The sequence below is a fragment of the Xiphias gladius genome, chromosome 17 (genome assembly GCF_016859285.1).
Source record: "Xiphias gladius isolate SHS-SW01 ecotype Sanya breed wild chromosome 17, ASM1685928v1, whole genome shotgun sequence".
NCBI lineage: Eukaryota > Metazoa > Chordata > Actinopteri > Istiophoriformes > Xiphiidae > Xiphias > Xiphias gladius.
In genome coordinates, this window is record NC_053416.1 from 14,213,117 (window position 1) to 14,240,480 (window position 27,364).

General features: G+C 38.5%; 2 protein-coding genes across 3 annotated transcripts; one reads left to right on the plus strand and one right to left on the minus strand.

Moving 5' to 3' along the window:
* Positions 1-100: 100 nt before the first annotated feature.
* Positions 101-15,496, plus strand: pgk1 (phosphoglycerate kinase 1). 2 transcript variants are annotated; one of them, XR_005709267.1, is made up of 12 exons: positions 101-298; positions 4,097-4,147; positions 4,417-4,572; positions 5,248-5,392; positions 7,097-7,200; positions 7,579-7,698; positions 10,221-10,335; positions 13,421-13,600; positions 13,728-13,905; positions 14,370-14,468; positions 14,649-14,744; positions 15,263-15,496. XR_005709267.1 is itself a non-coding variant. In XM_040150990.1 (11 exons), the coding sequence occupies exons 1-11, from the start codon at positions 234-236 to the stop codon at positions 14,687-14,689; spliced, it is 1,254 nt and encodes a 417-aa protein (XP_040006924.1). In that variant the 5' UTR covers positions 101-233; the 3' UTR covers positions 14,690-15,496. The 2 variants fall into 2 exon arrangements, 1 of the variants encoding a protein (XP_040006924.1); XM_040150990.1 differs by having other exon boundaries at positions 14,649-15,496.
* Positions 15,497-17,258: 1,762 nt separating this feature from the next.
* si:dkey-183i3.6 (LAT2 domain-containing protein) lies at positions 17,259-27,116 on the minus strand. Its single transcript, XM_040149693.1, has 12 exons — positions 27,051-27,116; positions 23,210-23,314; positions 22,406-22,448; positions 21,996-22,039; positions 21,832-21,865; positions 20,360-20,385; positions 20,169-20,213; positions 20,013-20,064; positions 19,611-19,666; positions 19,407-19,466; positions 19,217-19,273; positions 17,259-17,441 (listed from the first exon to the last, which is right to left on the minus strand). The coding sequence occupies exons 2-12, from the start codon at positions 23,310-23,312 to the stop codon at positions 17,410-17,412; spliced, it is 552 nt and encodes a 183-aa protein (XP_040005627.1). The 5' UTR covers positions 23,313-23,314; positions 27,051-27,116; the 3' UTR covers positions 17,259-17,409.
* Between the last annotated feature and the right edge of the window lie 248 nt (positions 27,117-27,364).

Below are 27,364 nucleotides of genomic sequence, written 5' to 3' on the forward strand. Positions count from 1 at the left end.
TACGTCAGATAACCGACAGCAACCGCATCCAATCAAATGCAAGGCTGTTCTCCCTCTTTAGCCAACCACCTGCGGGGGAGATGGCTCTGCTCCGCCCCGCCCCGCCCCGCCGGTGTCCCTACGCGCTGCGCTAAGGTCACAGCTGTCATTCGGTGTCTAACCAGCCGTCAGCCGGAGGAGGCAGAGGATCCCCAGCGAGGAAGGTGCAGGAAAGACCCAGCTAAACCAGCAACATGTCTCTGTCTAACAAACTCACCCTCGACAAGGTGGACGTGAAGGGGAAGCGCGTCATTATGAGGTGAGCGTTTATGGCCCGTCTGTTAGCGTCTCGAACTGACGCAGCTAGTCGGAAATGGGATTATTTCACGGTGGGTAACTGACATTTTAGAGCCCAAACATATCCTTCCTGTGGTAACAGGCTGTTTAGTTATTCCCTCGTGCTGATGGGAAGACACGCAAGTGATGGCTAACGGTGTCTGAGTCCGTTCAGACCAAGAAACAGAGGACAGGAAGTGAACTTGGTGGTTGTCACGTTTCCCATCCATGTTACGTGCCAGTGATGAGTTGCTGTGTGGATGCTAGCGACGGCATCACTGCATGCGCTGTGAGTCAGCCCCTTTCATTAAACTAACATCACGGCAATAACCCAGCTTCTCTCGGTGCATTAAGCTTTAATACAGTTTTCACACGCTGCATTGATAATCTAAAGATTGTCAATAGTCGTTCAGGTTTTTCCTTTTTGAATAAATATGTCAGATATGAACCTTTCAGTCTATTAAAGTTTCAAAGTAATGACAATTACTCCGTGTCTATCTTGGCCCAAGTGATGGCTTCAAAGTACCTGAGCAGCAACCAGAAACTCCAAAGTAATTGTTTAATGTTGAGATGCAGAGGAAATCTGGAAACATCCCATGTTGTAATTAGGGCCACAACCAAAAATTATTGGCATTATCAATTAATCTGTTGATTATTTTCTTGATTAGTTGAGTAATCACTTTGTCAAAAAAAAAAAAAAGTCACAAAAAGCAAAAAACACACTTCATCCCAAAGTGGTATCCTCATTTGTCTTGATTAGTCAATAGTCCAAATTTAAAGATACTCAGTTTTACTATAGTGTACGACCATGGCCGGATTAACCCCCAAGGGGTCCCAGGGCAAAATTAGCTGTTGGGCCCCTATTGACCCCCACTGTACATGTCAATTGCCTTACTTTCCCAGACACCCAGAAAGAAACCAGTACTCTAGAGCTGAAATCATTAGTTGATTAATCAGTTAGGCATGTTTCACAGTTTTCTGACATTTTATACATTGAACAATCAATTGATTTATTAAATAAAGTAATTGATAATGAAATTGATAATGAAAATAATAATAGATTGCAGCTATATAGTTACTTATATAATGGATCAGTATTGACTTGCCTGAGGTTTTCAGTCTGTTAATTACTTGATAGACAGAAAAAAATTAAGGCAATTTGCTAAAACACAACTTTGCAACAAACAGGGTACCTCATCATGTCCAGGGCTACAAGATGGAGAACGGAGGACTTGACATTGTTGATTTTCTACTGAAATCATAACTGAAATGATTTAAACCCAAATGATATGGAGTAAAGCTGGGGCTTTTTTGGGCCCCTGGGCAGTTGCCCAGTTGGAAATGAAGCCTTGCAAATGACAGAAAAAGTGTAAAATCTTAACATTTATGAAATTTGAACCTGCAAACGTTTGGGAATTTTTCTTAAAGAAACTACTGAAATGATTGTGATTATGAAAGTAGTTACTGATTCGTCTTCTGTTATAAATGATACTACATTGTCTTTTGATTAATATGTAACATTTGTATTCTATCAGATTAATGCAGATTAATGTTTTTGTGACTAATATTTGTAGCTCTATTAAGCTCCAAAGTAATCTTTTAATGTTAAAGATGCAGAGAAAACAAGGAAACATAACGTAACAGAAGTGCACTTGAAACTGACACCCTGTGTGGAAATGTCACAGGGCCGATTTGGTTTGCTCAGCTTGGTGGTGCAACGACAGGAGCTTAGGACTTTGCCATGAGCTAACCCTATGCTGCAGTAACTGCACTTCTTTGGCTTCTTCGATTAAGGTTTAACTCATCCGCTGAACTTATTTCTGCCTCCAGAGCTGCTCTGCCTCTGAGAAATGTCTGAATCCTGTGTTTGTTTGTGGAAACGATGTGTAACAAAACCTTCGGTGATAGACAGGTCCACAGTACCGAGGAACAGAAGGGACGATGAAAGAGCATTAAACTACAGCAGTTGGTTGATGGCTGAGCGTTGTCTGTGCATGGGAGCTTTTGAGCCGCTGAACTGCTGACTGTTGGGTTTTCGACTAAGACAGTGGATTGATGCTATTATGACATTGGGTGCAGTGTGTATTCGTGTGTATTCGTGTGTATTCGTGTGTATTCGTGTGTATTCGTGTGTGTGTGTGCGCAGGCTGGCCATGTGTCTCAGTGCATCAGGCCCTGAGACAGAGAGGAGGGAGGTGGTTATATAACTGACTGGAGTGCGAGGGATGCAGCACGTTCTCATGAGCTCCCAGCATGTATCGTGTTAGGGCTTGAATTGCAACCAGCTCAGTGGGCAGAGCAACGCTAGGCAGCTAAAGCTGCCACTGAAAATGAAAAGTCTTTCACCTTAATGGAACTGTCTGAAAATGTCTGTGTTGACTGCTGGCAGCAGTGGACAAGAGCTGTTTTTCTAGTCGAGTTCTTCCGCGTTTACCACCCCTCTAGAAATTGTTTGTCATAATTTAACCACACAAGGCTCTGCCGTAGCTTGAGGGCTGACCATGAACTTCAACAGGCCTGATTCAAACCCGGCCAGAGACCTTTGTTGCATCTGTCTCTCCCTCATTTCCTGCCATCTCTCAACTGTCCACTTTCAAACAAAGATGCCCAAAAAATACAAAACAAAGGAAAACAAAAACATAATTGGAATATTATTGCTTTAGATTAAGGCCATAATTAAACCTTAACCAAAAGCAGTTAATAGATAATAGGTATCTGTAATAGTTAGACTGATATATCAGCCAGGACAGAAAATATATATAAATATCTGTTGCTTATTGCATACATATCAATATCAGTGTATAATTCAGCCCGTAATTAACAAAAAATTAAAATACAGAAATGCAGAACTAGGTTTGAGGTAATTTAGAAACTGTCTCCGTTACACAGTTTGTCTACTAGACAAGTTGAGTCGCTCCAGTCAGGATTTAGATTACAGGAGGACTAGCGAGTTCACCAAAAAACAGTAGGTAATTGTGGCTGTACTTACTACTAGGTGAATAGTAGTATTCAATAAATCCAGTCCAAATAAGGCTTTAGTATGTATCTTTATCACAGGTCATAAAAGAAAAACAAATATAAGAGGTCTGTGTCAAGTTTGTTGTTCATGTAAAATACTTAAAATCATTATCAAATTTTTTTAAATTCACAAATATCGATACCAATATTGGCCTCAAAAATCCAGCATCGGTCGGGCTGTTATAGATATAGTGGTATTACTCCAGTGGGGAACAGATGTGACCAGCACCACAGGGACAAAGCTCTGCTGAGAGAGAAGCAGCTTTCATAACTGAAACTGTAGCCTGACATGTACCTGAGCTCACCTGTTTAAATAAATAAATAAAATTTAATTAATTAATTAATTTAAAAAAAATTTGACATTTTGTCAAGGTCATCACACAAACTGAGATCAGCGCTGTTGAGTCAAACAGAGCAGTAGATCTCAGAAAGCAGTACCACTTCTGCTTCTATAATTCAATTATAAATCTTTCAGTTACTTGGTTTATTTGGCTTATCAGACTGGGAGCCATTGCAGTTTTTATACTGGAGTGTAAAAGTACGCAGCATGTTCTCATTGATACCATTGTGTGCTGATGCCCAGTAATCTTACAGTTACCATAACAAAATGCACAAACAAAACAAATTTGTTGTGTAGGAAAGTGACTTGCAAGTTTTGTCAACTGGAAAAGCCTCACTGGTGGTGTCAAAAAAAAACTTTCTTAATGCAGTACACACCCCATTAGTCTTTTTCTTTCTTGTAATTAAGTTCATTCTCTTTCAGGGTTGACTTCAACGTTCCCATGAAGGACAAGCACATCACAAACAACCAGAGGTAAAGTTCATCTCATTTCTGCAGCAGCTTTTCTGTTCTCACAGTAAAAATAAACGTAAGTTCCTGAAGGTCATAGCAAAAAGTTTCACACACAAACAAAAAAAAAAATCAACATTTCTCTAAACTTAATATTCTTTAAACAAGTAGATCGATGTACAATAAAAAAAAGTATTATTTGTACTGCAGGGCACACAGTTTCCTCAAATAAATGGGCAGGAGGAAAGGGTGAAGGATGGCTTTGCTGAACTATTATGCTTGTTGATTTTCAGAATCAAGGCGGCCCTTCCCAGCATCCAACACTGCCTGGACCACGGGGCCAAGTCCGTCGTGCTGATGAGCCACCTGGGCCGTCCTGATGGAAACTTCGTGCCTGAGAAATACTCCCTGGAGCCCGTTGCTGCCGAGCTCAAGACCCTGCTGGGAAAGTGAGTTGATGGACTGAATAACTGGTTTCCTACTCTTTTCCTCCTCTTAATACATTCAGTTTATTTCTTAAAGCAAGAGATAAATTCATAACTGGAATATGTTATGTTTTGTCCGGAAGAAAATAAAGTTATAATCGTAAAGATTTCAGGCGTGGTTGATTTGGTGCAGAGAAAAAAATGCCAACCATAAATAGTATTGAAAATTGCTAAAAAGCTAAAACAAGTCCTTAACATAACTGGATAAAACCATTTAAACATTAAAACAATATCAGGCTTAGAAATTATTAGAAACTTGGGATAGGAATGTTCTTGAACATTCAAAATAAGTGGTACTCAGTTGCCATCCACTCAAAAGATGAAGACATTTTTGTGCAGATTTCCCAGTGACAAACTACTTGCTAGACTAATTTCTCCCAGTAAAAATGTTTCCACCCTATAGGTATGTTCTGATTTTGACATCTGATTTTATATCTTTGCTTAAAATTGGTCACGAAAAAAGTATTTATTAAAAAAAGTTTTCCTGAGATCACAGCACAGTTATTTCATGACCACAAAATGATTATTGATTATCATCATAAGAGGACAAAGCTTGGTCTGTCGAGATCATAAAATAATGGGTTTGTGAAAAGATAAACTATCAAAAATCATTCTCACTGGTCTTCTGGGGCTCTTCAGGGATGTCACCTTCCTGAAGGACTGTGTGGGTGCAGAGGTGGAAGCTGCCTGCGCTAACCCTGCCACCGGATCCGTCATCCTGCTAGAGAACCTCCGCTTCCACGTTGCCGAGGAAGGAAAGGGCAAGGACGCCTCCGGAAACAAGGTGAGTCTCGCAGCAGTCTGCCTATTCTTATTGAGCACACACTTATTGTTGTTTTTGATGTTTAATCACATCTCATTTCGGACATAAAAAAATACAATGATTACATATTGGACTAACAAAAAACCCACTACAGTCGGAAGCTAAGCTGGGATGGGTTCAGTTTCTCACTGCTGGATCACCCTGAGGAAAATGCACAGTCACTTCAGCTGCAGTGTCCCTCTGAAAGAGCTGCATCACCGTCTCATGACGTCATGGTCAGGAGTGCTGCAGTGTCTGCTAGAATTCAGCTCAACCTGTGTTGTCTGTCGCATCGTCAGCTTTTTGAATTTGAAGTTTGAATGTTACACAGACCACAGATCACAGCGCTGTCTATTCCAGTCTTCTTTCTTCTTATCAGTACCCCGTCTAAAGTGCCCATCTCTGCTTTCATGCCCTCTGGAGGCAACGAGGAAGGGACTTTGACATTTGAGTGATGACCATAATCTCGTTCTTTATGCTGAGATGCAGAGGGTCTGATATAAAAACAGACCCAGGTTCAGGACTTTGTATAAATGCTGATCCCAGGACCCCGCTGTGGATCAGCAGCCTTGTCCCGTTGACATTTATCCTTAAGGTCAGTGGGCTGTCCTGGCTAGATGTGTTGCTTTTCCTGTCCTTAGAGGCCTGGTTGGTATGCAGCCTGTGTGAGTTGGTTGATACTGTACTGCTGTACTGTATCACACAGGGACCTTTTTTGTATATTTTTTTTTATGTCATTATTAAAACATTTTTCAGTGACAGAGCTACTCCAGAGACTGAAATCATTTCACTGGTTGAGTCAAACCTCGGTGAGTGGCGCAGAAGAATCCAAACTCCATATCATAATACTATAAAAGTATGAAAGAGACACTGTTAAGTTGTTTTGGCAGTAGGTATGCAACAAACACAAGCATGATATCTTCTATGAAATGCCTTTTGGGGAAAAAGTAAGAACACAGCAGTAACTTGTTACTAGATTTTAAGTGTACGATCTGTCATGTGGACTGAAGGGGGAAACTTAGGAGGCTGTGCCCTGACTGCACTCATGTCTGACATTTGAACGACACTGAAGAGTTCTCTTGACCTTTTTCCGCCCTCCAGTCTCACAGTCACGACCTTTGCCTGTTAAAGTGCAGCAGGAACCTGATCCACAATGCACTGACTGAATAGTGATAGTAAGAGCTTGTTAATAGACACTGCAGCCAAATAAAAGCAAAACTTTCATTAAGCTGCTGGTATAGTCACAGGTGTTCTGTTTTCAATGTCGTGCACTATTTGGTTGTATTAATAATTAACTGAATAGTCATGCAAGCAGTGTCTGTCATTTAAATATGGACATTAGAGAGAAAAACTAAGTGGAAAAAAATGCTTTGACTATTGCATCAGGATTGCAATGCAACAAGTGCTCAAATTCAGGCATTTAAATTAATACATATATTAATGCTTGAATTTCCTCCAACAATCTTGTTAAAATAAAATGAAATATTCCATTGTGTTAAGAAATAATGAACACTTGGAAGCCTTTTAAAAAGAAAAAAATAAAGATCATCTGTGATGGATCTGTGGGTGAAATAGAGACGTGAAGAGAAATGCAGACTGCATCCACTGATACAGGTTTTTTATTTCTTTCTTTCTTTCTGTGTTCCTCTTTCATCTCTTACTCTGTCCTGTCTTTTTGTCCCTCAGACCAAGGCATCCCAGGGGGAGACTGACTCCTTCAGGGCCTCTCTGTCCAAACTGGGAGATGTTTACATTAACGATGCCTTTGGCACAGCTCACAGAGCGCACAGGTGAGCAGGATGCAGGCTGTCTGGATACAGTGGGGATTAATGGAGGACATTTGCAATGATATCTGAAGGTCTTAAAGTCTTTCAAAAAGGCTTTCAAGGGCAATAAAATGTTTTATGTACAAGAGTCTTAAATATTTTCTTCTAGCCATTCGTAGGCACTAATATTAGTTTTTGTGTCTGTTTTCAGTAAAAAAAAACTGGCTGTAAATTCTCCACCTTATGTAATATTATATATTGATTTTAAATGAAGGTTATTTTTAATTGGTTAATCCGTCCACCCATTATCAAAAATCTGAAAAAATCAGCTTTAACTTGACTTTTTCTTCAACCTTCACCTCTATTCCTCTATTGACTGCTCCTCTCCTTCCTCTTTACCAGCTCCATGGTGGGAGTGAATCTGCCTCAGAAGGCAGCTGGTTTCCTGATGAAGAAGGAGCTCGACTACTTTGCCATGGCTCTGGAGAAACCTCAGAGGCCCTTCCTGGCCATCCTCGGAGGGTGAGAACAGTTTGTTTCAACAGTTCATCAAGTCTGAACGTGTTAGCGGGCGATGAGACTGAAAACAGCCCTGAGATAAAACAATGCAAGGGGCTGCATCGCTGGCGGGGTATTCCAAAGGTACCCGTGAGACATGAAATAAAATCCAGGAAACCCATTTGGAGTAAGGGATTAATACACTGACAGGCTTATCAGGTGCCAAAAAATTGCACAATGCTTTGTAATACTTTTACAGTTTGTAAGACGATTGCAAGGTAATGTAGCGATAATGAAATAATAATTTTATCTGCAGCACACCACCTCAGTTAACGTATTAACCTATTTATGAGCTGTGATCATATTTCACTCTAGTTCCAAAATCTAATGTATAAAAAAGAGAAAAATGTATCAATTAGAACAACTTGATTGTGAATTCAGCTGCATTAAATCAAAATATTGGTGATCACAGAGAGCAGGATTTTTCTTCTCTCTGTCTCAAACAAGAAAAACTACTTTTGCTGTGTATGTGTTGAGACAAAGTCCGTAACAAATAAAATGGAGCATTAAAAACTAATGTCAAGTCAATTTTTACCAAATAAGGGCTTTTATATACATTCACATGTGAATTTCACACTTCAGAGACACAAGCCAGTCTGGCAAAAATAGATCCAGCATATAAAAACATAACAGAGCAGCGAAAAGAGCCATAACATTATGCAGAATCTTGTTCTGGTCATTTACTGTTACGGGAACGTTTTAACGCCTGCAGAACTTTCATTTTTACCCTCTAGATGCTGCTCCTCCAGGTACCATTTGATTTTAGAAGAAGTCTACTTGTCAGCGTATTTCCTTTACCTTTCTTGCTGGTTAGATATCATCACACTGAAGCCTCTTTTTGAAATACCCAGCTGACCATCCAGGAATAGAGACTATAAGCTCATTATGTAATCTGTGGTGTCACAGCACACTGCTTTCTTCAAGACACTGTTATCACTGCCCGGCACTTAGTGTGCAGATAGCAAGCAGGCAGAGAGGAGTGGTAATACAGTTAATTTTGGCGTAAAGCTCTTTATTTTTACTCAGGAGTTAAAACTCCTCGCTTGCATTGTTATTTCAGGAACATTTTCAATGTTGTTTGGTTGATGATCTGATTAAAAGTTATGTTACAGTTGCACATATAAGTCTCTTTGAATAGTAGCAGAACAGCTAAACTTTTCAAACATTTTTAACTTCCCTGCACATGTCAGTGTTTGCTTCATCTAAAAATACAAAGATATCAGGTATACAGAGGCACAAAACTATGGCCAGTGTATGTCATCAAGCAGGACTTGTGTAATCAGACTGTATTTGCCCAAACTGGGGAATGTAAGCTGAGGAAATAAGTTAACATCATCCTTTTTCATCTGATATTACACAAGTTCACTAACAGAAACTACAATATGTTTATATATCTGTAATCGATAACAAGGAGGTCAGCAGACAGTGAAAGTGTTGAATACAGTAAAAGGAGCCAAATGGTGCCAGATGAATAATCAGTTCACCACAAACTGCTGAGCACACCATGTGCTGCCAAAGCAGTGCTTCCTGTTGTTTTGTGTCTCTGTGGTGCTGCAGGTGGTTTTATATTTGTTGGGTCATCATTTCCATTGTTAGTCCCAACTTGTTAGATGAATAAAGAGGAACCACTGTTTGAAGCTGCTTTAACAGACACTCAGTTTAACGGAGCTGCCGTTGGCCACATGTGGGATTTGGCTTAGTGTCAGAGTCCACTGTCATAGTGCATTGTGAAACTGTCACATCTGCTCAGCGTCAAGCATTGCAGCCAATCGCCTTCTTCCCATTCACAAACAGAAGACATCGACCATTAGAGTGTAATGATCAGCCAGTGAACGGCTGCAGAGTTCAGACAGCAGTGAAACAGATAAATCGTGAGTTAGAAGCAGCAGTATGTACTTCTGCCTGTGTGGTCCAAGATATTCTCATCAGTGTTGATGGAATTGTATGTGTCAAAATGGATGAGCCCAAGAAAACTGTAATTAAAAGCTAGAAAAATTAATTAGTGGGAGTTCAGATGGAAAACATCTCTGCGTTAAAAATGCAAGGCGCTGTAGGGGTGGGGGTGTGTTGCTTCAGGTACCAGTAAAACCATGATAAAAAAATCCCGGAAGTCCAGTTTGAGTTACAGATTAATGCATTTGTCTGGGGTCAAACCCCCCCCCCCCCCACATGCACACACACACACACACACACACAAGGCTACCATTGGTCTGCACCCAGCCTTATTTAAGTTCTAGTTTTACATGTGTGAAGAGTTTTGTTTGAGGAGCAACATTTAGATCACCACAGGAGGACAAACTATCTAGTTTTAATAAAATGTTAAAACCCAGGTCAGACATTTTATTGAATTTATAACCCAGTTTAGTACTGTATGTAGATATCAGTCTAACTCTGGCTTGTTTTTTACCCTTTAATGAGGTCTACCTCTTCCACATTGTGTTTCTTATCTATACTGATGTGTTCCACCTCTCTTCTGTCTGTTTTAGAGCGAAGGTGAAAGATAAGATCCAGCTGATCAACAACATGTTGGATAAGGTTGATGAGATGATCATCGGCGGCGGTATGGCCTTCACCTTCCTCAAAGTCCTCCACAAGATGGAGGTGAGGAAGTCTGCAATAATTGTACAGAGGGTTTTTAGAGCTTTTTCCCTGAGAACAGTTGCTGCTGCTGAAAATGAAAGATGACACAGATGAAAGCGGTGAGATTGTACCAAAGCACCAAAGCAGTAAAGCTGAAGGCTGGAAAACCAAAACAAAGAGTTTAAAGCATTATAAAGGTCTGTAGAGCTGAAGAGACCAGCAGAGTCAGGTGATCAATCTTTTTGGGTTCGTCGCTATGAATGATCACTTTCACGTTACAGTCATTTGATCAATGGTTAATATAAGAACTATAAGTACTTAATGCACATTTTAACACTGAATTATTTTGTTCCGTGACAGTGAAAATGTATCTAGAATGAACCTTTTATGACTATATTAGTATTTCATTTCAGGTGTTTCACAAGTTCCCTGTCCTCACTACTTGACATGCTCTCATCGAGCTACTAGACTGTCTGTTTAAAGTTGGTGGTGTTCAAACAGACTTGTGAAACGGCTTTGTTTTGGTAGTTTCACTGCGGAGACTGAGAATCATGTTCATGACCTAAGTTTGATGGACAGAAACATTTGAAAAGACCACCTTTTGTTTTAAAGGGTCAGTTCACCCACAACTACAGAAGAACATATTTTCCCACTTCCCTGCGGTGTTACCAAGCCATACACATAGTTTTGTTTTATTTGTCCATGTTTTGAGATACCTGTATCGACTGCCACCCCAATAAAAATGCTCAAATGCTGAAAACTTACATTTAATTAATTTAACAACTTCTCTTTCCGGAAACAATTAATCAGTTGTTTTGGATCAGGGGTTTTCAAATTGTGAAGCATGCATACAGGTCTTGTAAAAATAACGGGAAGTTAGTTATTGAGTTTAAATTTGTCTTAAATTTGACCTGCTCACCAAGACGGTCATCAGATGCTGCAGTAGTGACTCTCTTCTTGGAGTCTTTACTCCTTCAAATCAGAACACACAGACATGATGAACACATTTTTAGATTCACTGTGAGTCATTTTCTCTAATGTCCATCGTAAATAAATGTCCATAAAACCACTTAATGACCACAGGAAAAAACATTGTCCTTTATAAATTCAGAATTTGCCTGAGAAGCATCACATGCTAAAGTTTTCTTCAGTATCAGATTAATCCAGTGTTAGTTGTCTGTATATCCATGGGTTCACTGCAAACAGGAACTGCTAAGAGCTACTTCAGCATGCTTTATAGTCTACAAAAAACACGGGGCTACAGGTTTCCAAAACTTAGAGCATGATTAAAAGACTATGAATAATTTTACTGAAGCTCAGAATGGAGATTTGAGGAGGATAATCCACTGCTTCTTAACTTTCTGTAATAATTTTTAGGATATAATTTTTCAGTGCTGTGAACACAACAAACTAAATTCCTTTCACCTCCATTGTGGGGAGGAGAAAGAAATCTCAGAGACTGATATCTCAAAACATGGACAAATAAACCAAAACTATCTACATGGCTTGATGCCACCATAGGGAAGGGAGAAAATATGTTCTTTTGTCATTTGGGTGAACTGACCTTTTAAACAAAAGCTGGTCTTTTCAAATGTTTTTATCAGAGGTCGAATTTTGGTTATGAACATGAGTCTCAATCTCTGCTGTGACACTAACAAAACAAAGCCGTTTCACAAGTCTGTTTGAGCACCACCAGCATTCAATACCCCAGATTTGCTGCGCTGCAGCGCTAACAAATCTCTTATTGGACCTTTTTATCTCTCAGTGGAGAAACGTGACCTTAGGACTTCTAGCTGGTGGAAGTCGTCGCCGTTTTATCGATAAAAGAACACTCCCTCTTAGAGGTGAAATGTGATTGGTCAGGTTTAATTTTATTCCAAAATGTAGCTTCATGTAATTGTATTAGCAAGGCCTTCTAGAAAATTATAGAGGGTTCACCAATCACAGAGCTCCCTGAAGTGTTTTTTTTTTTTTTACCTAGTAACAAGCTAAACTAGATCCTGATTGGGCCAGACATAGCAGAATTTGTTTTCTTGTCTGGGCTTGATTTTTTCCAATACAGGCAATTCGCAGTCGGGTTGGGAAGGTTATTTGCGGCTTAGGAACATTTAGATTTTATGATAAATGATCAATTAATCACTATAGAAAGAAACTTGTGAATCACAGCCTGGTGTATGAGTATATTTATTATCTACAAAGTAGAATCACATGATATTATGTGCAGAGGGATATTCTGTGATTATGAAATTTAACGAGGGATTACAAAAAAGTCATGAATTATATGCACCAAATAAAATACAGAGCATTTACTGAGACTGTTGAGGAGGAAGCTGAGTAATTGTAATGAAGGATTATTTAATGTTGATCAACAGAATGTGATAAAATATGAGGTTGCGCTCAAGGGTTTTATTTGAAATACACCTGCGTTATCAGCACTCATCACTTTGTCAGGTTGTTTGCAGAGACAAAGTTTTCATCTCCACAAACTTGCTACTTACTACACTACTGCTATAGCAATCTTTCTCTCGTATGAATTAATTACATTTTTATCATTGCTTGCATGGGTTTTTCCAGATACCATCAATTCTTATAACCAGATTGCTGTGCATACATTTTCAACTAATAAAATAGTAGAACAATATAGAACCAATTAAAAAAAATCTATAGACCTTCATTGTCTACTACAAAATTCATAAATCACTGACCAAAACATTTACTATGTAGTGCTGGAAAAATTAAAGCCCATCTTGCCTTTTATCCTGGTTTTTGAAACATAGTTATCTAAAGTAAACTTCTCTTAAATCATCATCATTTTTACAGTAATATAGAAAATAGGACTCACTTTCCACTTCACCCAAATCACAGAGCTCCTCCTGGATATTTTTCAATCCACTGACCTCATTGTCCAGGGGGAACTGGGGAATACCAGTTCTCAACTGTGGCTTCTAGATAAACGAGATATAACAATCAGGGCTGACCTTTTAATATGTTGTCTGTTGTGTTTCATATGTCAGCATATGACTAACCAGCTGGGCTGCTCGACATAAGTCTGCGGTGCGTATCTCATTTTTCCCTTAATTTCCTACCTTCTTCTTGCCTTTGTCAGATCGGTAACTCACTCTACGACGAGGAGGGGGCTGGCATTGTCAATGACCTGATGGCCAAAGCCAAGAAGAACGGCGTCAAGATCACACTGCCTGTCGACTTCGTCACTGCTGACAAGTTTGATGAGAAAGCAACCACCGGCACCGCCACTGTCGCCGCTGGAATCCCCGCCGGCTGGATGGTGAGAAAAAGAGACTTATATTTATCAGCATAAAATTCAAGTCCAAATCGATTTGATTTGGAGTTTTCTTTACACAGTTTTTTTCTTCTTTTGTTTTTTTATAATAATCTACTTCTCTCCTCCACAGGGTTTGGACTGTGGACCAGAGAGCTCTAAGGCCAATTTGGAGGCGGTGGGCAGGGCCAAGCAGATTGTGTGGAACGGCCCAGTTGGTGTGTTTGAGTGGGACAACTTTGCCAAAGGGACGAAGAACCTGATGGACAAAGTGGTCGAGGTGACCAAGGCGGGTTGCATCTCAATCATCGGTAAGAAAGACAAGAAGGGATGGAAGCTTTTGTATTTGTCTTTTTCGTTTGTTTATTTAAAGACTACACGTTTGAAAATGGAAAAAAATCTGGGGGTGTGGAGTTAGAAAGAAGTGTGGATTCTTTTGATTTTATTATGTTACTGTTTTTTTTTTTCTCCTTTTTTCTTTTTTCCTTTTTATCATTTTGTTTGATTTGCTTCATTGTGTATTCTTTTGGGTCTGTTTTTTTATTCACCCTTACGTTTTGAATTAACGAAGGATCTTTTTTTTGGGTCATTTCACCTGTGATACATTAGCAGATTTTAGTATTGTCAACATTATACAAAATGCCTGTATTTTTTCCCAGCTTTTAAAATAAATGTAACCTAAGCTTATCAACACTGCTGTCTCGTAGAGCTTTTAAAACATTTTGAAATAGACCTTTTAAAAATGCATGAATATTGTATGTTCTTTTGTGTCCAGGTGGGGGCGACACTGCCACCTGCTGTGCCAAGTGGAACACAGAAGACAAGGTCAGCCATGTCAGCACAGGAGGCGGTGCCAGCCTGGAGCTGCTGGAGGGTGAGTGACAGGAAAACAACGCGATGCTCATTCACAGGACAATAAAGAACAAATAAAAACTTGGTCCTTAAATCCTTTCAGTGTTGTACTGACGCTTGACTACGATGATGATGATGATGATGATGATGATGATGATGATGATGATCAAGCTGACTGCGTTCTCTCTGTTTGTGTCCTCAGGTAAAGTCCTGCCTGGCGTGGACGCCCTCAGCAGTGTCTAAACCTCCCAACAGCCCATTGATGTGTGTGGGGTGTGTGTGAGTGAGTGAATGAGAGGTGGGTAGCTACTCAGCCAGACTCCTGTTTACTCCTGAAACCTCCCCAGCTGCAAAAAAAAAAAAAAAAACGCACTTGCTTTATCAACCATTTCATCTTTTATTCCAGCTTTGTTTTGTAAAGTAATGCCAGTTGTGATTCACAGGGGAATAATTACGTTTGCCTCAGATGTATCGATGCTGTCTGTAACAAGCAGAGACTTCTGCTTTATTGTAACATGCTGATGAAACTCTTCAAGGCAAACTGCTGGAGACAGGAATCATAACTTGACAGTGATGGCTAAGTTTCGAGAATTAAGATCTGTTTATACTTAAAAAGATTAAATGGCTTGATAAGGTGAAAGTTGTTTTTTGCTCAGGTGATGATAATATTTCCTGTTGACCTGCTGAACACTCTCCACAGCGTTACCTTCACCTGAATCTGGGTTTAAATAGCAGGTGCAGTGGTTCTGCTTTACCTCTCCGCTTGCTTTCTCTCTGACTCATCAGGATTTCTGCTGTGTTTCTTTTCAAAATCAGGAGTCGTCAGAGCTCACCCCTGAGGAATTTGAACACTGGATCGTGTGCGAGTGAATGTGTGTATTGGTCACTTTTCCGTACCCGCCCTTGAAGGTCACAACACCACCCTCAACAGCGTCGGCTCTGGTCATCTGTCTCTGGCTGTTGGTTTATGAGCAGCGTCAGACTGAGATGTGGTGAGATGTGTGATCTCAGCCGATCTGTTCAGGTTAATAAAACCATCTCTGTGTAAAACTTTTCTGTGACTGTTTCCTCATTCCGAAGGGCTTTGCAGCCACGGGTAGGACTACTAATGATGTAATGGTGTCACAGTGACGCTTGTTCTGTGATGTGTGATTGCTTGCAAGACAGCCATCCACCAGCTAGTGATGAAAATTCCTTGGGTGGGGTTGATTGGTCTGGAGCATTTAAGTGCGCACTGGAGCACCACCAGGTAGTATTCAAGTGTGTCCAACTTTTAAAAAATACCAACACAGTATACTTAACCCACACTTAACCTAATACTGCCTCAGGGCAGTGGCATAGCACATAAGTCTGGATCCCGTACCTATATGCAGCCCCCTCTGCTGTTAATACATCCATGGCCTCTACAAATATCTGAATCAACAAGTAGACATGTTCAATAAAATAGACTAGGTGATGTAAGTGTTGCAAATTTTCTTTCAGTGTAAAATGCTGCAAACGACTGCTCGATATGACCTTTAGTAGCCACTTTCTGAGCTGAGTTGGTTTTGACCTGCAGCTGATTCACCCTCTGTGGCTGCTTCTCAAACCAACAACAATGCTGCTTTGTTTATGAGCAAGCTGCTCATCACATTAGCTAGCCAGCCATTTTTACAGATTATAGCATTCTGAAACACTGCTATGAAGTTGCTTTCCTTCTGATTGTTTTCTTGTTCACTCCTGACTTTCACGGATACTTACGTAGATCCACTATTCCCCTCACTACTACACCCAGAACCGGGGCCGTAGTCAAGAAGAGAAGTTACAGGCAGTTCAGTTGACTCCTTAGTCACTAAGACCTGCTCGCAATCAGACAGCTGCTGTAGCTTAATTGCCTAGTCGTGCCTATATTTTTTGGATAATACAATGATAAATAACTTTTAAAAGCATATTTTGATGGTGGTGAGTTAATAAAAAAAATCAAGTCAGCTCACCAGTAACACTAGAGATGATGTTTTGCCCAATTCACATTATACATAATGAGTATTAAACCTTTTGAGGTAACACTTAAATCCACTGTATGTAATTTGTAATCAGCATATAAATATTTAATAAATGGTTTATAACACAATGCACAGGATTTGTCAACAATTATAACTTATCTGTTAAACCTTTTTTTTTTTTTAGATTTTTACGCTTTATTTGTTTGTTTGTTTTTTACTATATTTTCATTCATTATCTGTCTATACACCAGCCACCACTTATGGGTGTCCACAGGAGGAGTTATAGTTCTTAACAAATAAATTAATAAACACTTATATCTGTTCACAACTGCATTATAGTCTTTTATAAATCATATACTGCTTATAAATGCTGAATAGGAGTGTTAAAGTGCTACCACTTCTGATACTTAAAGTTGACTTTAAGTATCAGAAGTGTATATAGACAGAAAAATAAGCATATCCGACTACAGACTGATGCCAGTCTGATATCACCCTGTGGTATGTTTGGTCACTTTTAAAAAAAAAATTTAAATGCAGTGTTGATTTTGAGGATTAAATCGTTGCTTCTTTGCACAATAATTACTTTTGAGAGAGTCCCAGGTTAACTTCATCCTAAAAACTCAAAAGATCACAACAAATTCTTCGACGTTTTTGAGTGTTCAGACCCCAAAATCACATGTATCAAAGCAAAGGTTAAAGAACACCAAGGAGATATATAACAACATTGGACATCTCTTTATAGGAAGTTTCTGTTATATACTGTATATTAAAGTGGATTTTTTTTTTTTTACCACTACATGGCAGCCCCAGTTTTCACAGATGAAATACAATCGAAGTTCATGAGTATTTATTCACACAGCTGTCCACATAATTTGCACATCACACATAGCACACACAAAAAAAACAACTTGTACTTAGTTATACACAACAGACAGTACAAGATGTTTGCATCTTTTCACGGATATTTTCTGGTGGGCCGCATCAGGGGTTTTGATTCACATAATCTGGCTCATCTGTTACAAAAAAAAGGGTGGAGGAACAGTTAATATTTCAGCCTGGGGAGACTGACCAAGTTCACATTCACTGTAATAAGTTGGCACAACAGCAGCCTCCTAAACAGAATGTCTAGTGCCCAATTTGTAAAAGGTTTTCTGCTAAACTAAATGCTTTTTACATTTTGTATGAGTCAGCTGTAACACTGGTAGATTTAAAAATATTTTTTTTAACCAATCAGGGTATCTGTGTCATGTTCTAGAGAAGTCTTGAAAAGTAGAGTTTAGTTTCTTCAAAAAAAACAAACCAAAATAACCTTACAGGGTATTAAAAAAAATATTATTTTACAAGTCTTAAATATTTTCTCTTTCCTGCCACAGTGACTAATGTCAATGTCATAGAAATCTTTTTATACCCAATTGCGGACTGCAGTATTACAGACTTAAAAACTGAAAGTGGGATTGATTGTGCCACGGGAGGCTGTTTAATCCTTTTTTGTGGAGTTTCAGTAACATCAGACCTGTAGCAAACACTACCACTGCTGCAACCTATAGTGGCTAAGGAGGCAGGATTTAACAAAACTTAAATGAATCCAAATGAATACATTTCTTCTCGATTGGTTAATCCATTCATTCATTTTCATCCACTTATTTGGGTCCAACTTGCTTTAATTCAATTTAAAAAATCTTCACGGATTTTTGTTTTATGCTGCTTGAAGCACTGGAAAAAGTGTGATATAATTTCTAGGTTTTAAAAAGTCTCAAACTTATCTCGGTGAACACTGCGTAAACCCTGACTATAAAATTGTCAGCAGTGATCACAGTGGTATCACAGACAGTAATCTCCTTTGCTCTTTTAGCAGGGGACCAGTAATATTTGGGGTCTTCTTGTGATTTGAAAGGACCACAGAGGTCATCTGAGTTCTTAATCACATTCGGATTTATAAATTTATGAACATAAACCATAACTGTTCCCTGTTGTCTTTAGAATACTCCCCCTTTTTTTTTTTCTCCAAAGTTTTCTAGTTTCCTTTTTGACAACATTAGAAACTTCTTACATGTAATTGTCCTAAAGTTTTAGTTAATCTTAACCTAATAACACCTGAAGTATTTGTAACTAGGCTGTAGAGTTAAAATAAACTTTAACACAACTACTTTAAAGTATATATGAATATTGTTTCACAATTTTTTCCACAGTGCATCTTTTGTCACCCCATAGTGATGAACACTGTACTCAGTAATTAATTAATACTTAAACTTCTTAAATTCTGAATAAAAATAGAAAAAATACTTTCACTATAATTCATTTCTACTTCCTTTTTAAAATTGTGACTCCTTATTCCCTAAATTTTTGTTTTTTTTTCTTTGACTTGCGTTTAGGGCTGCAGCTAACAATTATTTTCTGTATCCACTGATCTTGCACATTATTTCTCGTCAAACAGTCAAACAATCATGTGCTTTATAAAATTTACAATGATACAAAAATCTTCACATATAAGAGGCTGCAACCAAAGAACCTTTGGCATCTTTACTTAAAAGATAGACAATAGTCACAGATTAATTTCCTGTTGATGGACCAGTCAATAAATCGACTAAACGTTAAAGCTCAGCTTGGAATAATTCAGTCTGTAGGTTCACTTTTTCTCAGGTAGGCAACAAAAATTCTTCTGCTCGAGTAGAACAGTTTGTCATTCTTCAATTATAGTGTAGGACTGCATTAGAAAAAAGCAAAAGACACCATAGACTATACTTTTTGTGCCTGTCATTAAGAAACTACTTCTGTTTATGACACTCACCATCTTGTTCCTGCACAGCTCGTTCCAGGAATTCAGAGTTCTCATAGTCATCCTCATCTGTTTGATGAGACAGCAGTTTGAATGAGTCTAGCTTTAACATCTGGTATTTTGTCAACCCTCTTTCACAATCCTACAACTTAACATGTGATCCACTGTTCAATAGATATTGTGATGCAGTGGCTGGACATACCATCTTTTATCGGCAATGATTTGATAAAGTTTTCATAGACACCCAGCATCTGATCAGCATCTGGACAAACACAACATATGCATGTAATGAATGTTAAAAGTAATTACACAAATATCCAGATTGGAAAAAGTGGTGAAAAACATATTTTCAATTTTTAAGGGTAAAGAAGAGGAAGTATATGTAAAAAAAAAAAAAAATGCTCACCAGTTGTAGTATTTTTGGTCATCTCATTTTCATATACTGCACTTGGGAGTGGAGCTCTATAAAACGATACAGAATTATGACATTTTTGACCCTACTTATCTATATGTAAATAGATACAGACATTATTTGGCACATCATTTATTAGACACATCAAGAACATCATAAATTCTCAAGTTCAAGAGGTTGCTAGAAATGTTGGTTCAATGGTTCATACTGACTCCACAGAGTTAATCAGTTTCAGTATGAGCGTTAAGAAAATCATTTAGTTTAGGTGATGGTTATTTAGAAGAAAATATTTTTTAAAAAGTACAAGCTAACATCTAAGTTTCTGTTAAGTATACATTGCTTTTTCTCTATTTTTGTATTTTGAGAAAGTGAATGAGAAAAAGCTGAAATACTTACACATAAGTATGTTCCGGACTTCCTGTTGGAGGTGCAGCAATATAAGTTATACCTGTTTAGGTCAAGGACACAGCGATAATGCAGTTATACGATTCAAATACTTAAACATGAATGTAATGCAATGTTTTATATTGTGTGTAATATATGTAAATTTACCAAGTAGTTGTACATTTTCATAGTCAGCCTGTTCATCAGGTTCATCTGTAATACATGGTGGTTAAGTATAAACCTCTTTTGATAGACCAGCTCGCCTCAGATTCAAGTAGAACAAGAGCCACTGCTGGTTGAAGTGTTGAAATCTTTATTTGTTTTTAAACTAAAAGCTTGTAAAAACAAGACCCACTTACCTTGTGATGATTCCTCTGGAGTTTCACTGAAAAACATATGAATTTGTAGTTTTCTGTAGACTGTAAGGTCAAAACCTTTGAATTTATTTTTGGACAATTTGTCATATTTTGACCCCCCCCCACTGAGAAACTGGTTCTCAGTAACATGTTCTGCTAAGAATGAAAACAGCATCGCATTAAAATTAACAACATAGCAACAATAACAATATTGGAAAATTTGCTTATTTGTTTTTTTTTTTTTGTTTTTTTCTTATTCCGTGATTAACATAAAAGGATCATTATCAGTCTCAACAGCTAGCCTGGCTCTGACCAAAAACACCTCCATAGCTCGGTAATTACACAAAAGCACATACCGTAAAAGCATCAGAGTGTGGATTTAGGGGGATTTACATGCTGGAACTATCTCTTGATGACCAACAGCCAGGCACAGTGACTGCATGCAGCTTATCTTGTTTGGCAGCATCCTGCCTGTTCAGGGACTAAACCCAAAACTTGTGCTCATCTACAGTATCTGGCAACCCACACTGTAGCTGGAGCAAAGTTCACAACAGCAAAAGCGCTTTGCTTAACGTTAGGGAAAGACTGCCGTTTCAGTTGAATGGAAATAAACAAGTCACTGGTGACTTTTTCTGTATTAAACCCAGACAATGAGTTTTCCCGACACTTAACCAAGTGCCGTGAGTGCCTAAACTTAACCATAAAAAGTTTAATAATGTTGTTGTTGTTGTTGATATTGTGTTCTAAGATCGGATGTTTTGACGGAAAACAAATTAAATACGTTGTGTGTGAAGATTTTACTGATGTGTCCAACATCAACATATTTGCGATTTGCCAAATACGTAAATCAAAAACATCATCCTGCATCCTCAATATGTTAATAGAAAACGTAAGCCGCTGGTAGTTACATCTTCTTCAGAACTTACTTGTTGCATGTCAGTTGTATATTAACATACTTTGTAGGAGACAGGGTTGCCTGGAACTTGCTGCACAGTAGTGCTGGGTGGATGGGTACACTTTTGTTTCTCAAGAAGTAGTTCCAACACATAAATCCCAATGAAGTCATTTTTACAATTCTGTATATGGTTGGATTAAACAAACACGGTATAAAATGTTAATTAGTCCGCTTTAGAAGTGTTGGTAGGTATATTTTGGACTTTGGACGGAGACAGGCCAGCTGTTTCCTCTGCTTCCAGTCTTTATTCTAAGCTAAACTAATCAGATCCTGACTCCAGGTCTGTGCTGCGCGATAACGATCTTCTCACATCTTGTTTGGAAGGAAAGCATGACATGACAAATGCATTTAGGGAAACGCTTCACCTCCTCAATGTCTGCGTTTACTACTGAGACAGCCCTAGTGAGGTGTTGAGCTTATAGTTTAGCTCAAGATGATACTTCAGTCCCTTCAAGCAAATACACTGCAATACATTTACACAGAGATGAGGTTAGCGGATGGTTTTTGGTAATATACGTACACTGTGGCTGAAAATATCTGATTGGCTCTGGTGACTGGAAAAAAAAAAAGGGGTCAATGTTAGTTAAATATTCTAATTAAAAGTGAATAATAAACAGAAATCCAGGTGTGAAATTCTTAATTGTTGTCAGCAGATACAGTATCTGAGGTTGTGGTTTACTTTACCTGTTTTTGATTGCGTCACAGCAAAAATACTTCCCCCGCGCTGGCTGTCAAGATAGCATTTTAGTGTCAAAATGTTATGAAATAATTATAAATTTCAACAGAACGGAGAGAAAAACAAAACAAAACATTACTACAGATTTACAACAGTGTTGACGTGCATTTTAAACTGTGAGATGTTTACAACAGACAGTTAGGGTAATGATTCTACAGATTGCCTTCATTTTTTTCTTAGGAATATGTTAGGCCAACCCGGGCGTCTGACTGCTCCTGTTTCTCGGCTGCTTACAAGTAATGTCACAGATCTCAGCAATGAAACTGGCGAGTACCATGTTATCATAAACCACAGAGACAATGGTCGCAGCTATCTGCCAACACGGCTTGAGAGTGTGGACCAGATGTTCAAAACTCACAATGTCTGCAGGGCATATGTCTGATGTTCCTCATGTATGACCTCTGCAAGAAATAAAAAGCATTGAAACCATAGAGTCTGACACTTTTAACTCAGCATTAGACAGTTTGAACTCGGCTGCATACAAAACCTCAAATCCATTTGAGGTTTAACTGCTGGCATTTTAATTGTTGTTTTTGTTTTTTTAAATACGCCCTCTTCTTCTGCGGGGATTTAATGGCACCTGACTGGAGGCTCAGCACCACCAGCTCATGATATTCCCAAAACAGCAGTGGATTGAACCCGGCATTAACCTGCGTTTTCTTTTGCTGAATTTCCATAAATTTTGTGAAAATTTGTGCGGAAACCCGACTTGCGTCTGAAACCCCCTGCCCCCGAATCTTTACAACATCATAATGAAAGGGCTGCGTCCAACAATTTCTGCAAATTTTCGATGCGGCGACTCGCCAGGTTTGTGGAGGTGTAAAAGTAAGCAGTCTTTTTTCATTCTTCACACAGCTACTTCCTTCTGTTCTCGTGTGTACAACAGAACGCAACAACACGACTGCCTTTGAGGCAAGACTGTCCGAAAGTCCTTGTGCTAATACCATTTCTAGGATACACCGAATCTCGTCCCTTTCTATAGTCGAATTTCATTGCTTGTTGAGACCTGGGTGGACTCAGCTCAGGTCACCGCTCAGACACCAACGTGTACCAAAAATGCCGGCCGTGCTATATTAGACGGTTGTTGGTGGGAGCCTCATATTCGGTTCAAGTTCAACATGCGACTCAGAGGTCGTCGTTCTTCTCCACCACACGCACTTACTGGATTTGTTTTTGCACCGCAAGCAGAGAAGAGACAGGAGACTCAGTGACACCACTGACACAACGGCCAGGACTGCAGCCACCAGACTGGGGTTTCCAATCATACCTGAGAGACACACAAAAGACACACAAATGACCAGCTATTACAGGAAGCCAGAGCAACTCTCCGAGTGGACTAACGGAGCTCAGTAACTACCGACCAGCTCAAATGTTGAAAGTTATTTGTTAGTCTTTAAGGGTGGAGGTTGTGGAGGTTATACTGATGCAGACGATGCTGGTCAACGATCCGCTCCCTCCCTCGCTCTGCCACGGTTGAAGTAGCTGCTGTTTTCCTATCAACAAGGCGGAGTGATTCACAGGATGTGGTTGGCCGAAACAAAAACTGAAACGCAGTTTGTAGGTCGCATATGGGGCTTACACCTACCCACACGCGCTGGCATTTAAGAGGCATCACAGTTCCCAAAGCAAGACTACTGTGACATTGTGATATCCTTAACTTTAACACAGCCTTACACTCATTATTTCTACCCATATCTGGGGCTGGTTTCACAAAAGGTATGTTACACTGACTGGTCTGTAATTAAGTCTGGTTTAGCTTTTGGTTGAGTTATATAAAGACACACACCTACACACAACTTTCACATCATCTTAACAGCTTAAGATCTTTGTTTCTAAAGTCACACTGCCGTTGACACGGAGGACACTTTATCAACCACTGCGTTTCTTCAGTGTAGTTTCTTTTGCAAGTAGCTGCTTGGTCAGAAAGCTACTTTGAAGAGGCTTGGTTTACCCAGAATAAGCAGCAAATTACCCCAGTAAAATAGCAAACATTATAAACATTATAAACGTTATGCGAACATTTAATAAACGGTTTATACTAACACACTGTAAAGTAGTTGTATAAAGCTATAAGGACATTTTAAGTGTTTGATAATGTACAATTCCTACTTCTACTATGAAGACATATTTACATGTTTTATATTATTACAACTGTGTTTTACTGTATAGTCTTTACTTATATCTGATATCTGCCTAAAACGACATTATAGAGTCTGTTATAAACCATTTATTAAAGGTTTATAAATATGAACTTTATGAAGGCTAAACAGGGGGACTCACGGTAAACTGTTAGCATTACTTGGAATAATGTGTTGACACTTTTATAATTTAGTGAATTACAGTAGAACTCAAGTAAAGAAATGTATTTATTGTTTACAGTCACAACTGCCCCCGTGTACTGTAGAACCACTTTAATCCAAGAATCAGTATATTGTTGAGCAATGTTGTCATGGCACTCTTTGCATAGGTTTTTTTTTTGACAGCAGAAAGTAGTAAAAACCTACCTTCATGAAGTGCTAACATTGAATTTACGTAAAATTGAAATGTAGTAGTTTAACATAGAGCTGGTTTTGCTCCTAAAATATGTGAAGTTGGTGCAGAGATCTTTCCATCCTGCTTAATTTGTGGTTAGTGAAAGTAAGTTTGCTTTAATGATTATTTCTATTCTGTAACAGCTGATAGTATTATGTAGAGTTACAGTATTTCTTGTATTATATAGGTTTTTCTGTTACTTTGGGATTTTATTGTCTCAGTATTGTTGGGTCTTATTATGATTATCGATGGTATGTTATATGAATTGTCATTTAAGGGTTGTAAAAATGGACCCCTGGAAGCGTAGCTACTGTGCTGTTGTTGTCCCAGTAGCTCGTGGGGATTTAAATAAACAGACAAAAATACAAAAATACAAAAATGAAATCCAAATACAAAAGCACAATAATTGATTGAATCAGTAAGTGGAGGTTCATGTGGCAGACGTTTCATCCCTGACTCTACAGTATGTGGTTGGACCAGCTTTGCCAAGTTTAATGAGCACAGAGGCTGACAGGTATCATGGAGAAAGAACAAACATACAAAAGCAGACTAATTTCTGCATACAGATTAATAAATGATACACTCAAACTAATACACTGTGTCCACAAATCACAATTTTGATTTCTTGAATGACATCATTTGAACTATTGTATTAATAGCTTGCACATAAATAGACAAAATGTAACCTTAAACTGTACTGCTAACATTTTTAACTTGCGCTACAACAAAGACAGCTGAGACAGAAAATCATCTGTTTAAATAAATTCTCTGGTTTTTCCTTGTTTTTATATCATCGTAATTTGAATGTCTGTGGGTTTTGGATTGTTGGTCAGATAAAACAAGACATTTGAAGACATTTTCAGAACTTTACATTGCCTTTTTTTTTTTTTTTCTACAATTTTCCGCCATTTTTTTAAACCAAACCATGAATGAGTTGTTCACAAATAACAGATCATGAAAATAATTGTTAAGAGCAGCCCCACTTTCAGCATATATTTAAGTGACGTCTTAGTTGTGAAGTGTATCTCCATCCCAAATCAAAATAAAACTATTAAATCCAAGCTGTTTATCTGCTATTGCGTAGATTGTCTGTTATCTGATGACTAGTTCTGCCACAAGCTGCACGATTTACAACTTTGTAGTCTTATGCATTATCAGATAAACAGTGAAAGTTTTCAGACCATCACCATTGACATGAACTTTGCTTCTTAAACAATGTTTTGCGAGCAACAGTTTTCACGTCCTGCCAGACATTCTGGTTTGGATTCAGGTCTGGACTTTAACGTCGTAGTTTTGAAGCTCTGAGGTTTTGGTTTAGGTTCTCTTTCCTCCTGCTTGCTCTGTCTGCAAGAAAGCAAATAAGCGTACGACGTCACGAGTATAAAATCTGAATTTTAGCAGTGCAGAGACGCAGGTTGGGAACGGTTTGGAATTGACTGCTGGTTAACATGTGCCCTTAACGGGCTGCGTCTCACTGGTTTATACTCGTTCCACTGTCTGACAACTGACACAGAGAAACATGTAAATGAGAACAGCTTTATCGGGAATTCTGCTCCATTAAATTACGGTATATGTGAGCACGGAGAGTAGGAGAGCAACAGATAAAGGGAGGTCCAGCCATGCACCAGGTTTTGACGTAGCCTTCATTGAACTGTTATGATTCTTAAAACACACTTTCCCCATACACCCTATTTTATTCCAGTTATTTAACACCCCATATTTCCAAGTTTCACAGTGTAATTTTTCTTGAGTTTCTTTTTCTTTCCTCACTGTACCTGTTCCATTTTATATATTGTAATTTTTAAATTAATTATACTATAACAACTTTATTAGTTTTGTCTGACACTTCCTGTTGGTCCACTGTTTGTATTCTATAAATAATCAATTATTTCTGTTCCCTCCTAAATGCAAATTTTGCATTCCATTTTTTCCTCCATTTCTATCCTTGCAGACCAGTAGGTTCACAAATTTTTTTATTGATATCCTGTACCTTCAAAATATTTACTCTGTAATTTATGGACACCTTTCTGGATCAGTATAATGATCCTTAAAGATTATTCTTACAAAAACAAATATCACTCGTTTTTTGTTTCAATGAAAGCATATAATTAGCATGTTTTGCATTTTTAGACCCAGCACGTTTCCCTGTGAAATGTAGTGAAGTAGTAGTAGATTAAAGATTTAAGTTACTCAAAAATAAGTAAAAGTAAATTAGCTTAGCGACATTACATCACAGATTTTTTTTTTATGTGTTTATGATGACAAACATAACATATGTTTTGTCTGTAGACGTTGGGGGGGAAATGTGTTCAAAAGTTTCCAACGTCTACAAAAACATTAATGAATTTGGGATCCGATTTTGTTCAAACATCTTGTCTTATTAACCTATTTTAAAATCACAGACCACAAGATAACACGATGCTTTACATGTAAATCACAAGATTTTTGTGTCCGAAATTTTGTCTTGTTACCTTCAGTGGTCCGGCTGCCTTCATTCTTCAGTGACAAGAGCACACACTGTGCTTCCTCTTTCAACACTTCGCCACATCCGTCACGCTCAAGACCTCCCTGAAGCACACTTCTACATTCTCCGTGTGGTTTGAATTGGACACACAAACAAAATAACACTGATCCACTGCTGTTACTGTTTGGTATTTTAGTTAGAGATTTCATTTTTCTCAAGCTCCTCTCAACAACAAACCTTATTGATGTGACCAATGTTCCCCTTTAGCTGTTGTTATATGTCACGCTCAGCTTCACAAAGCCAAAATAACTAGCTAGCTTC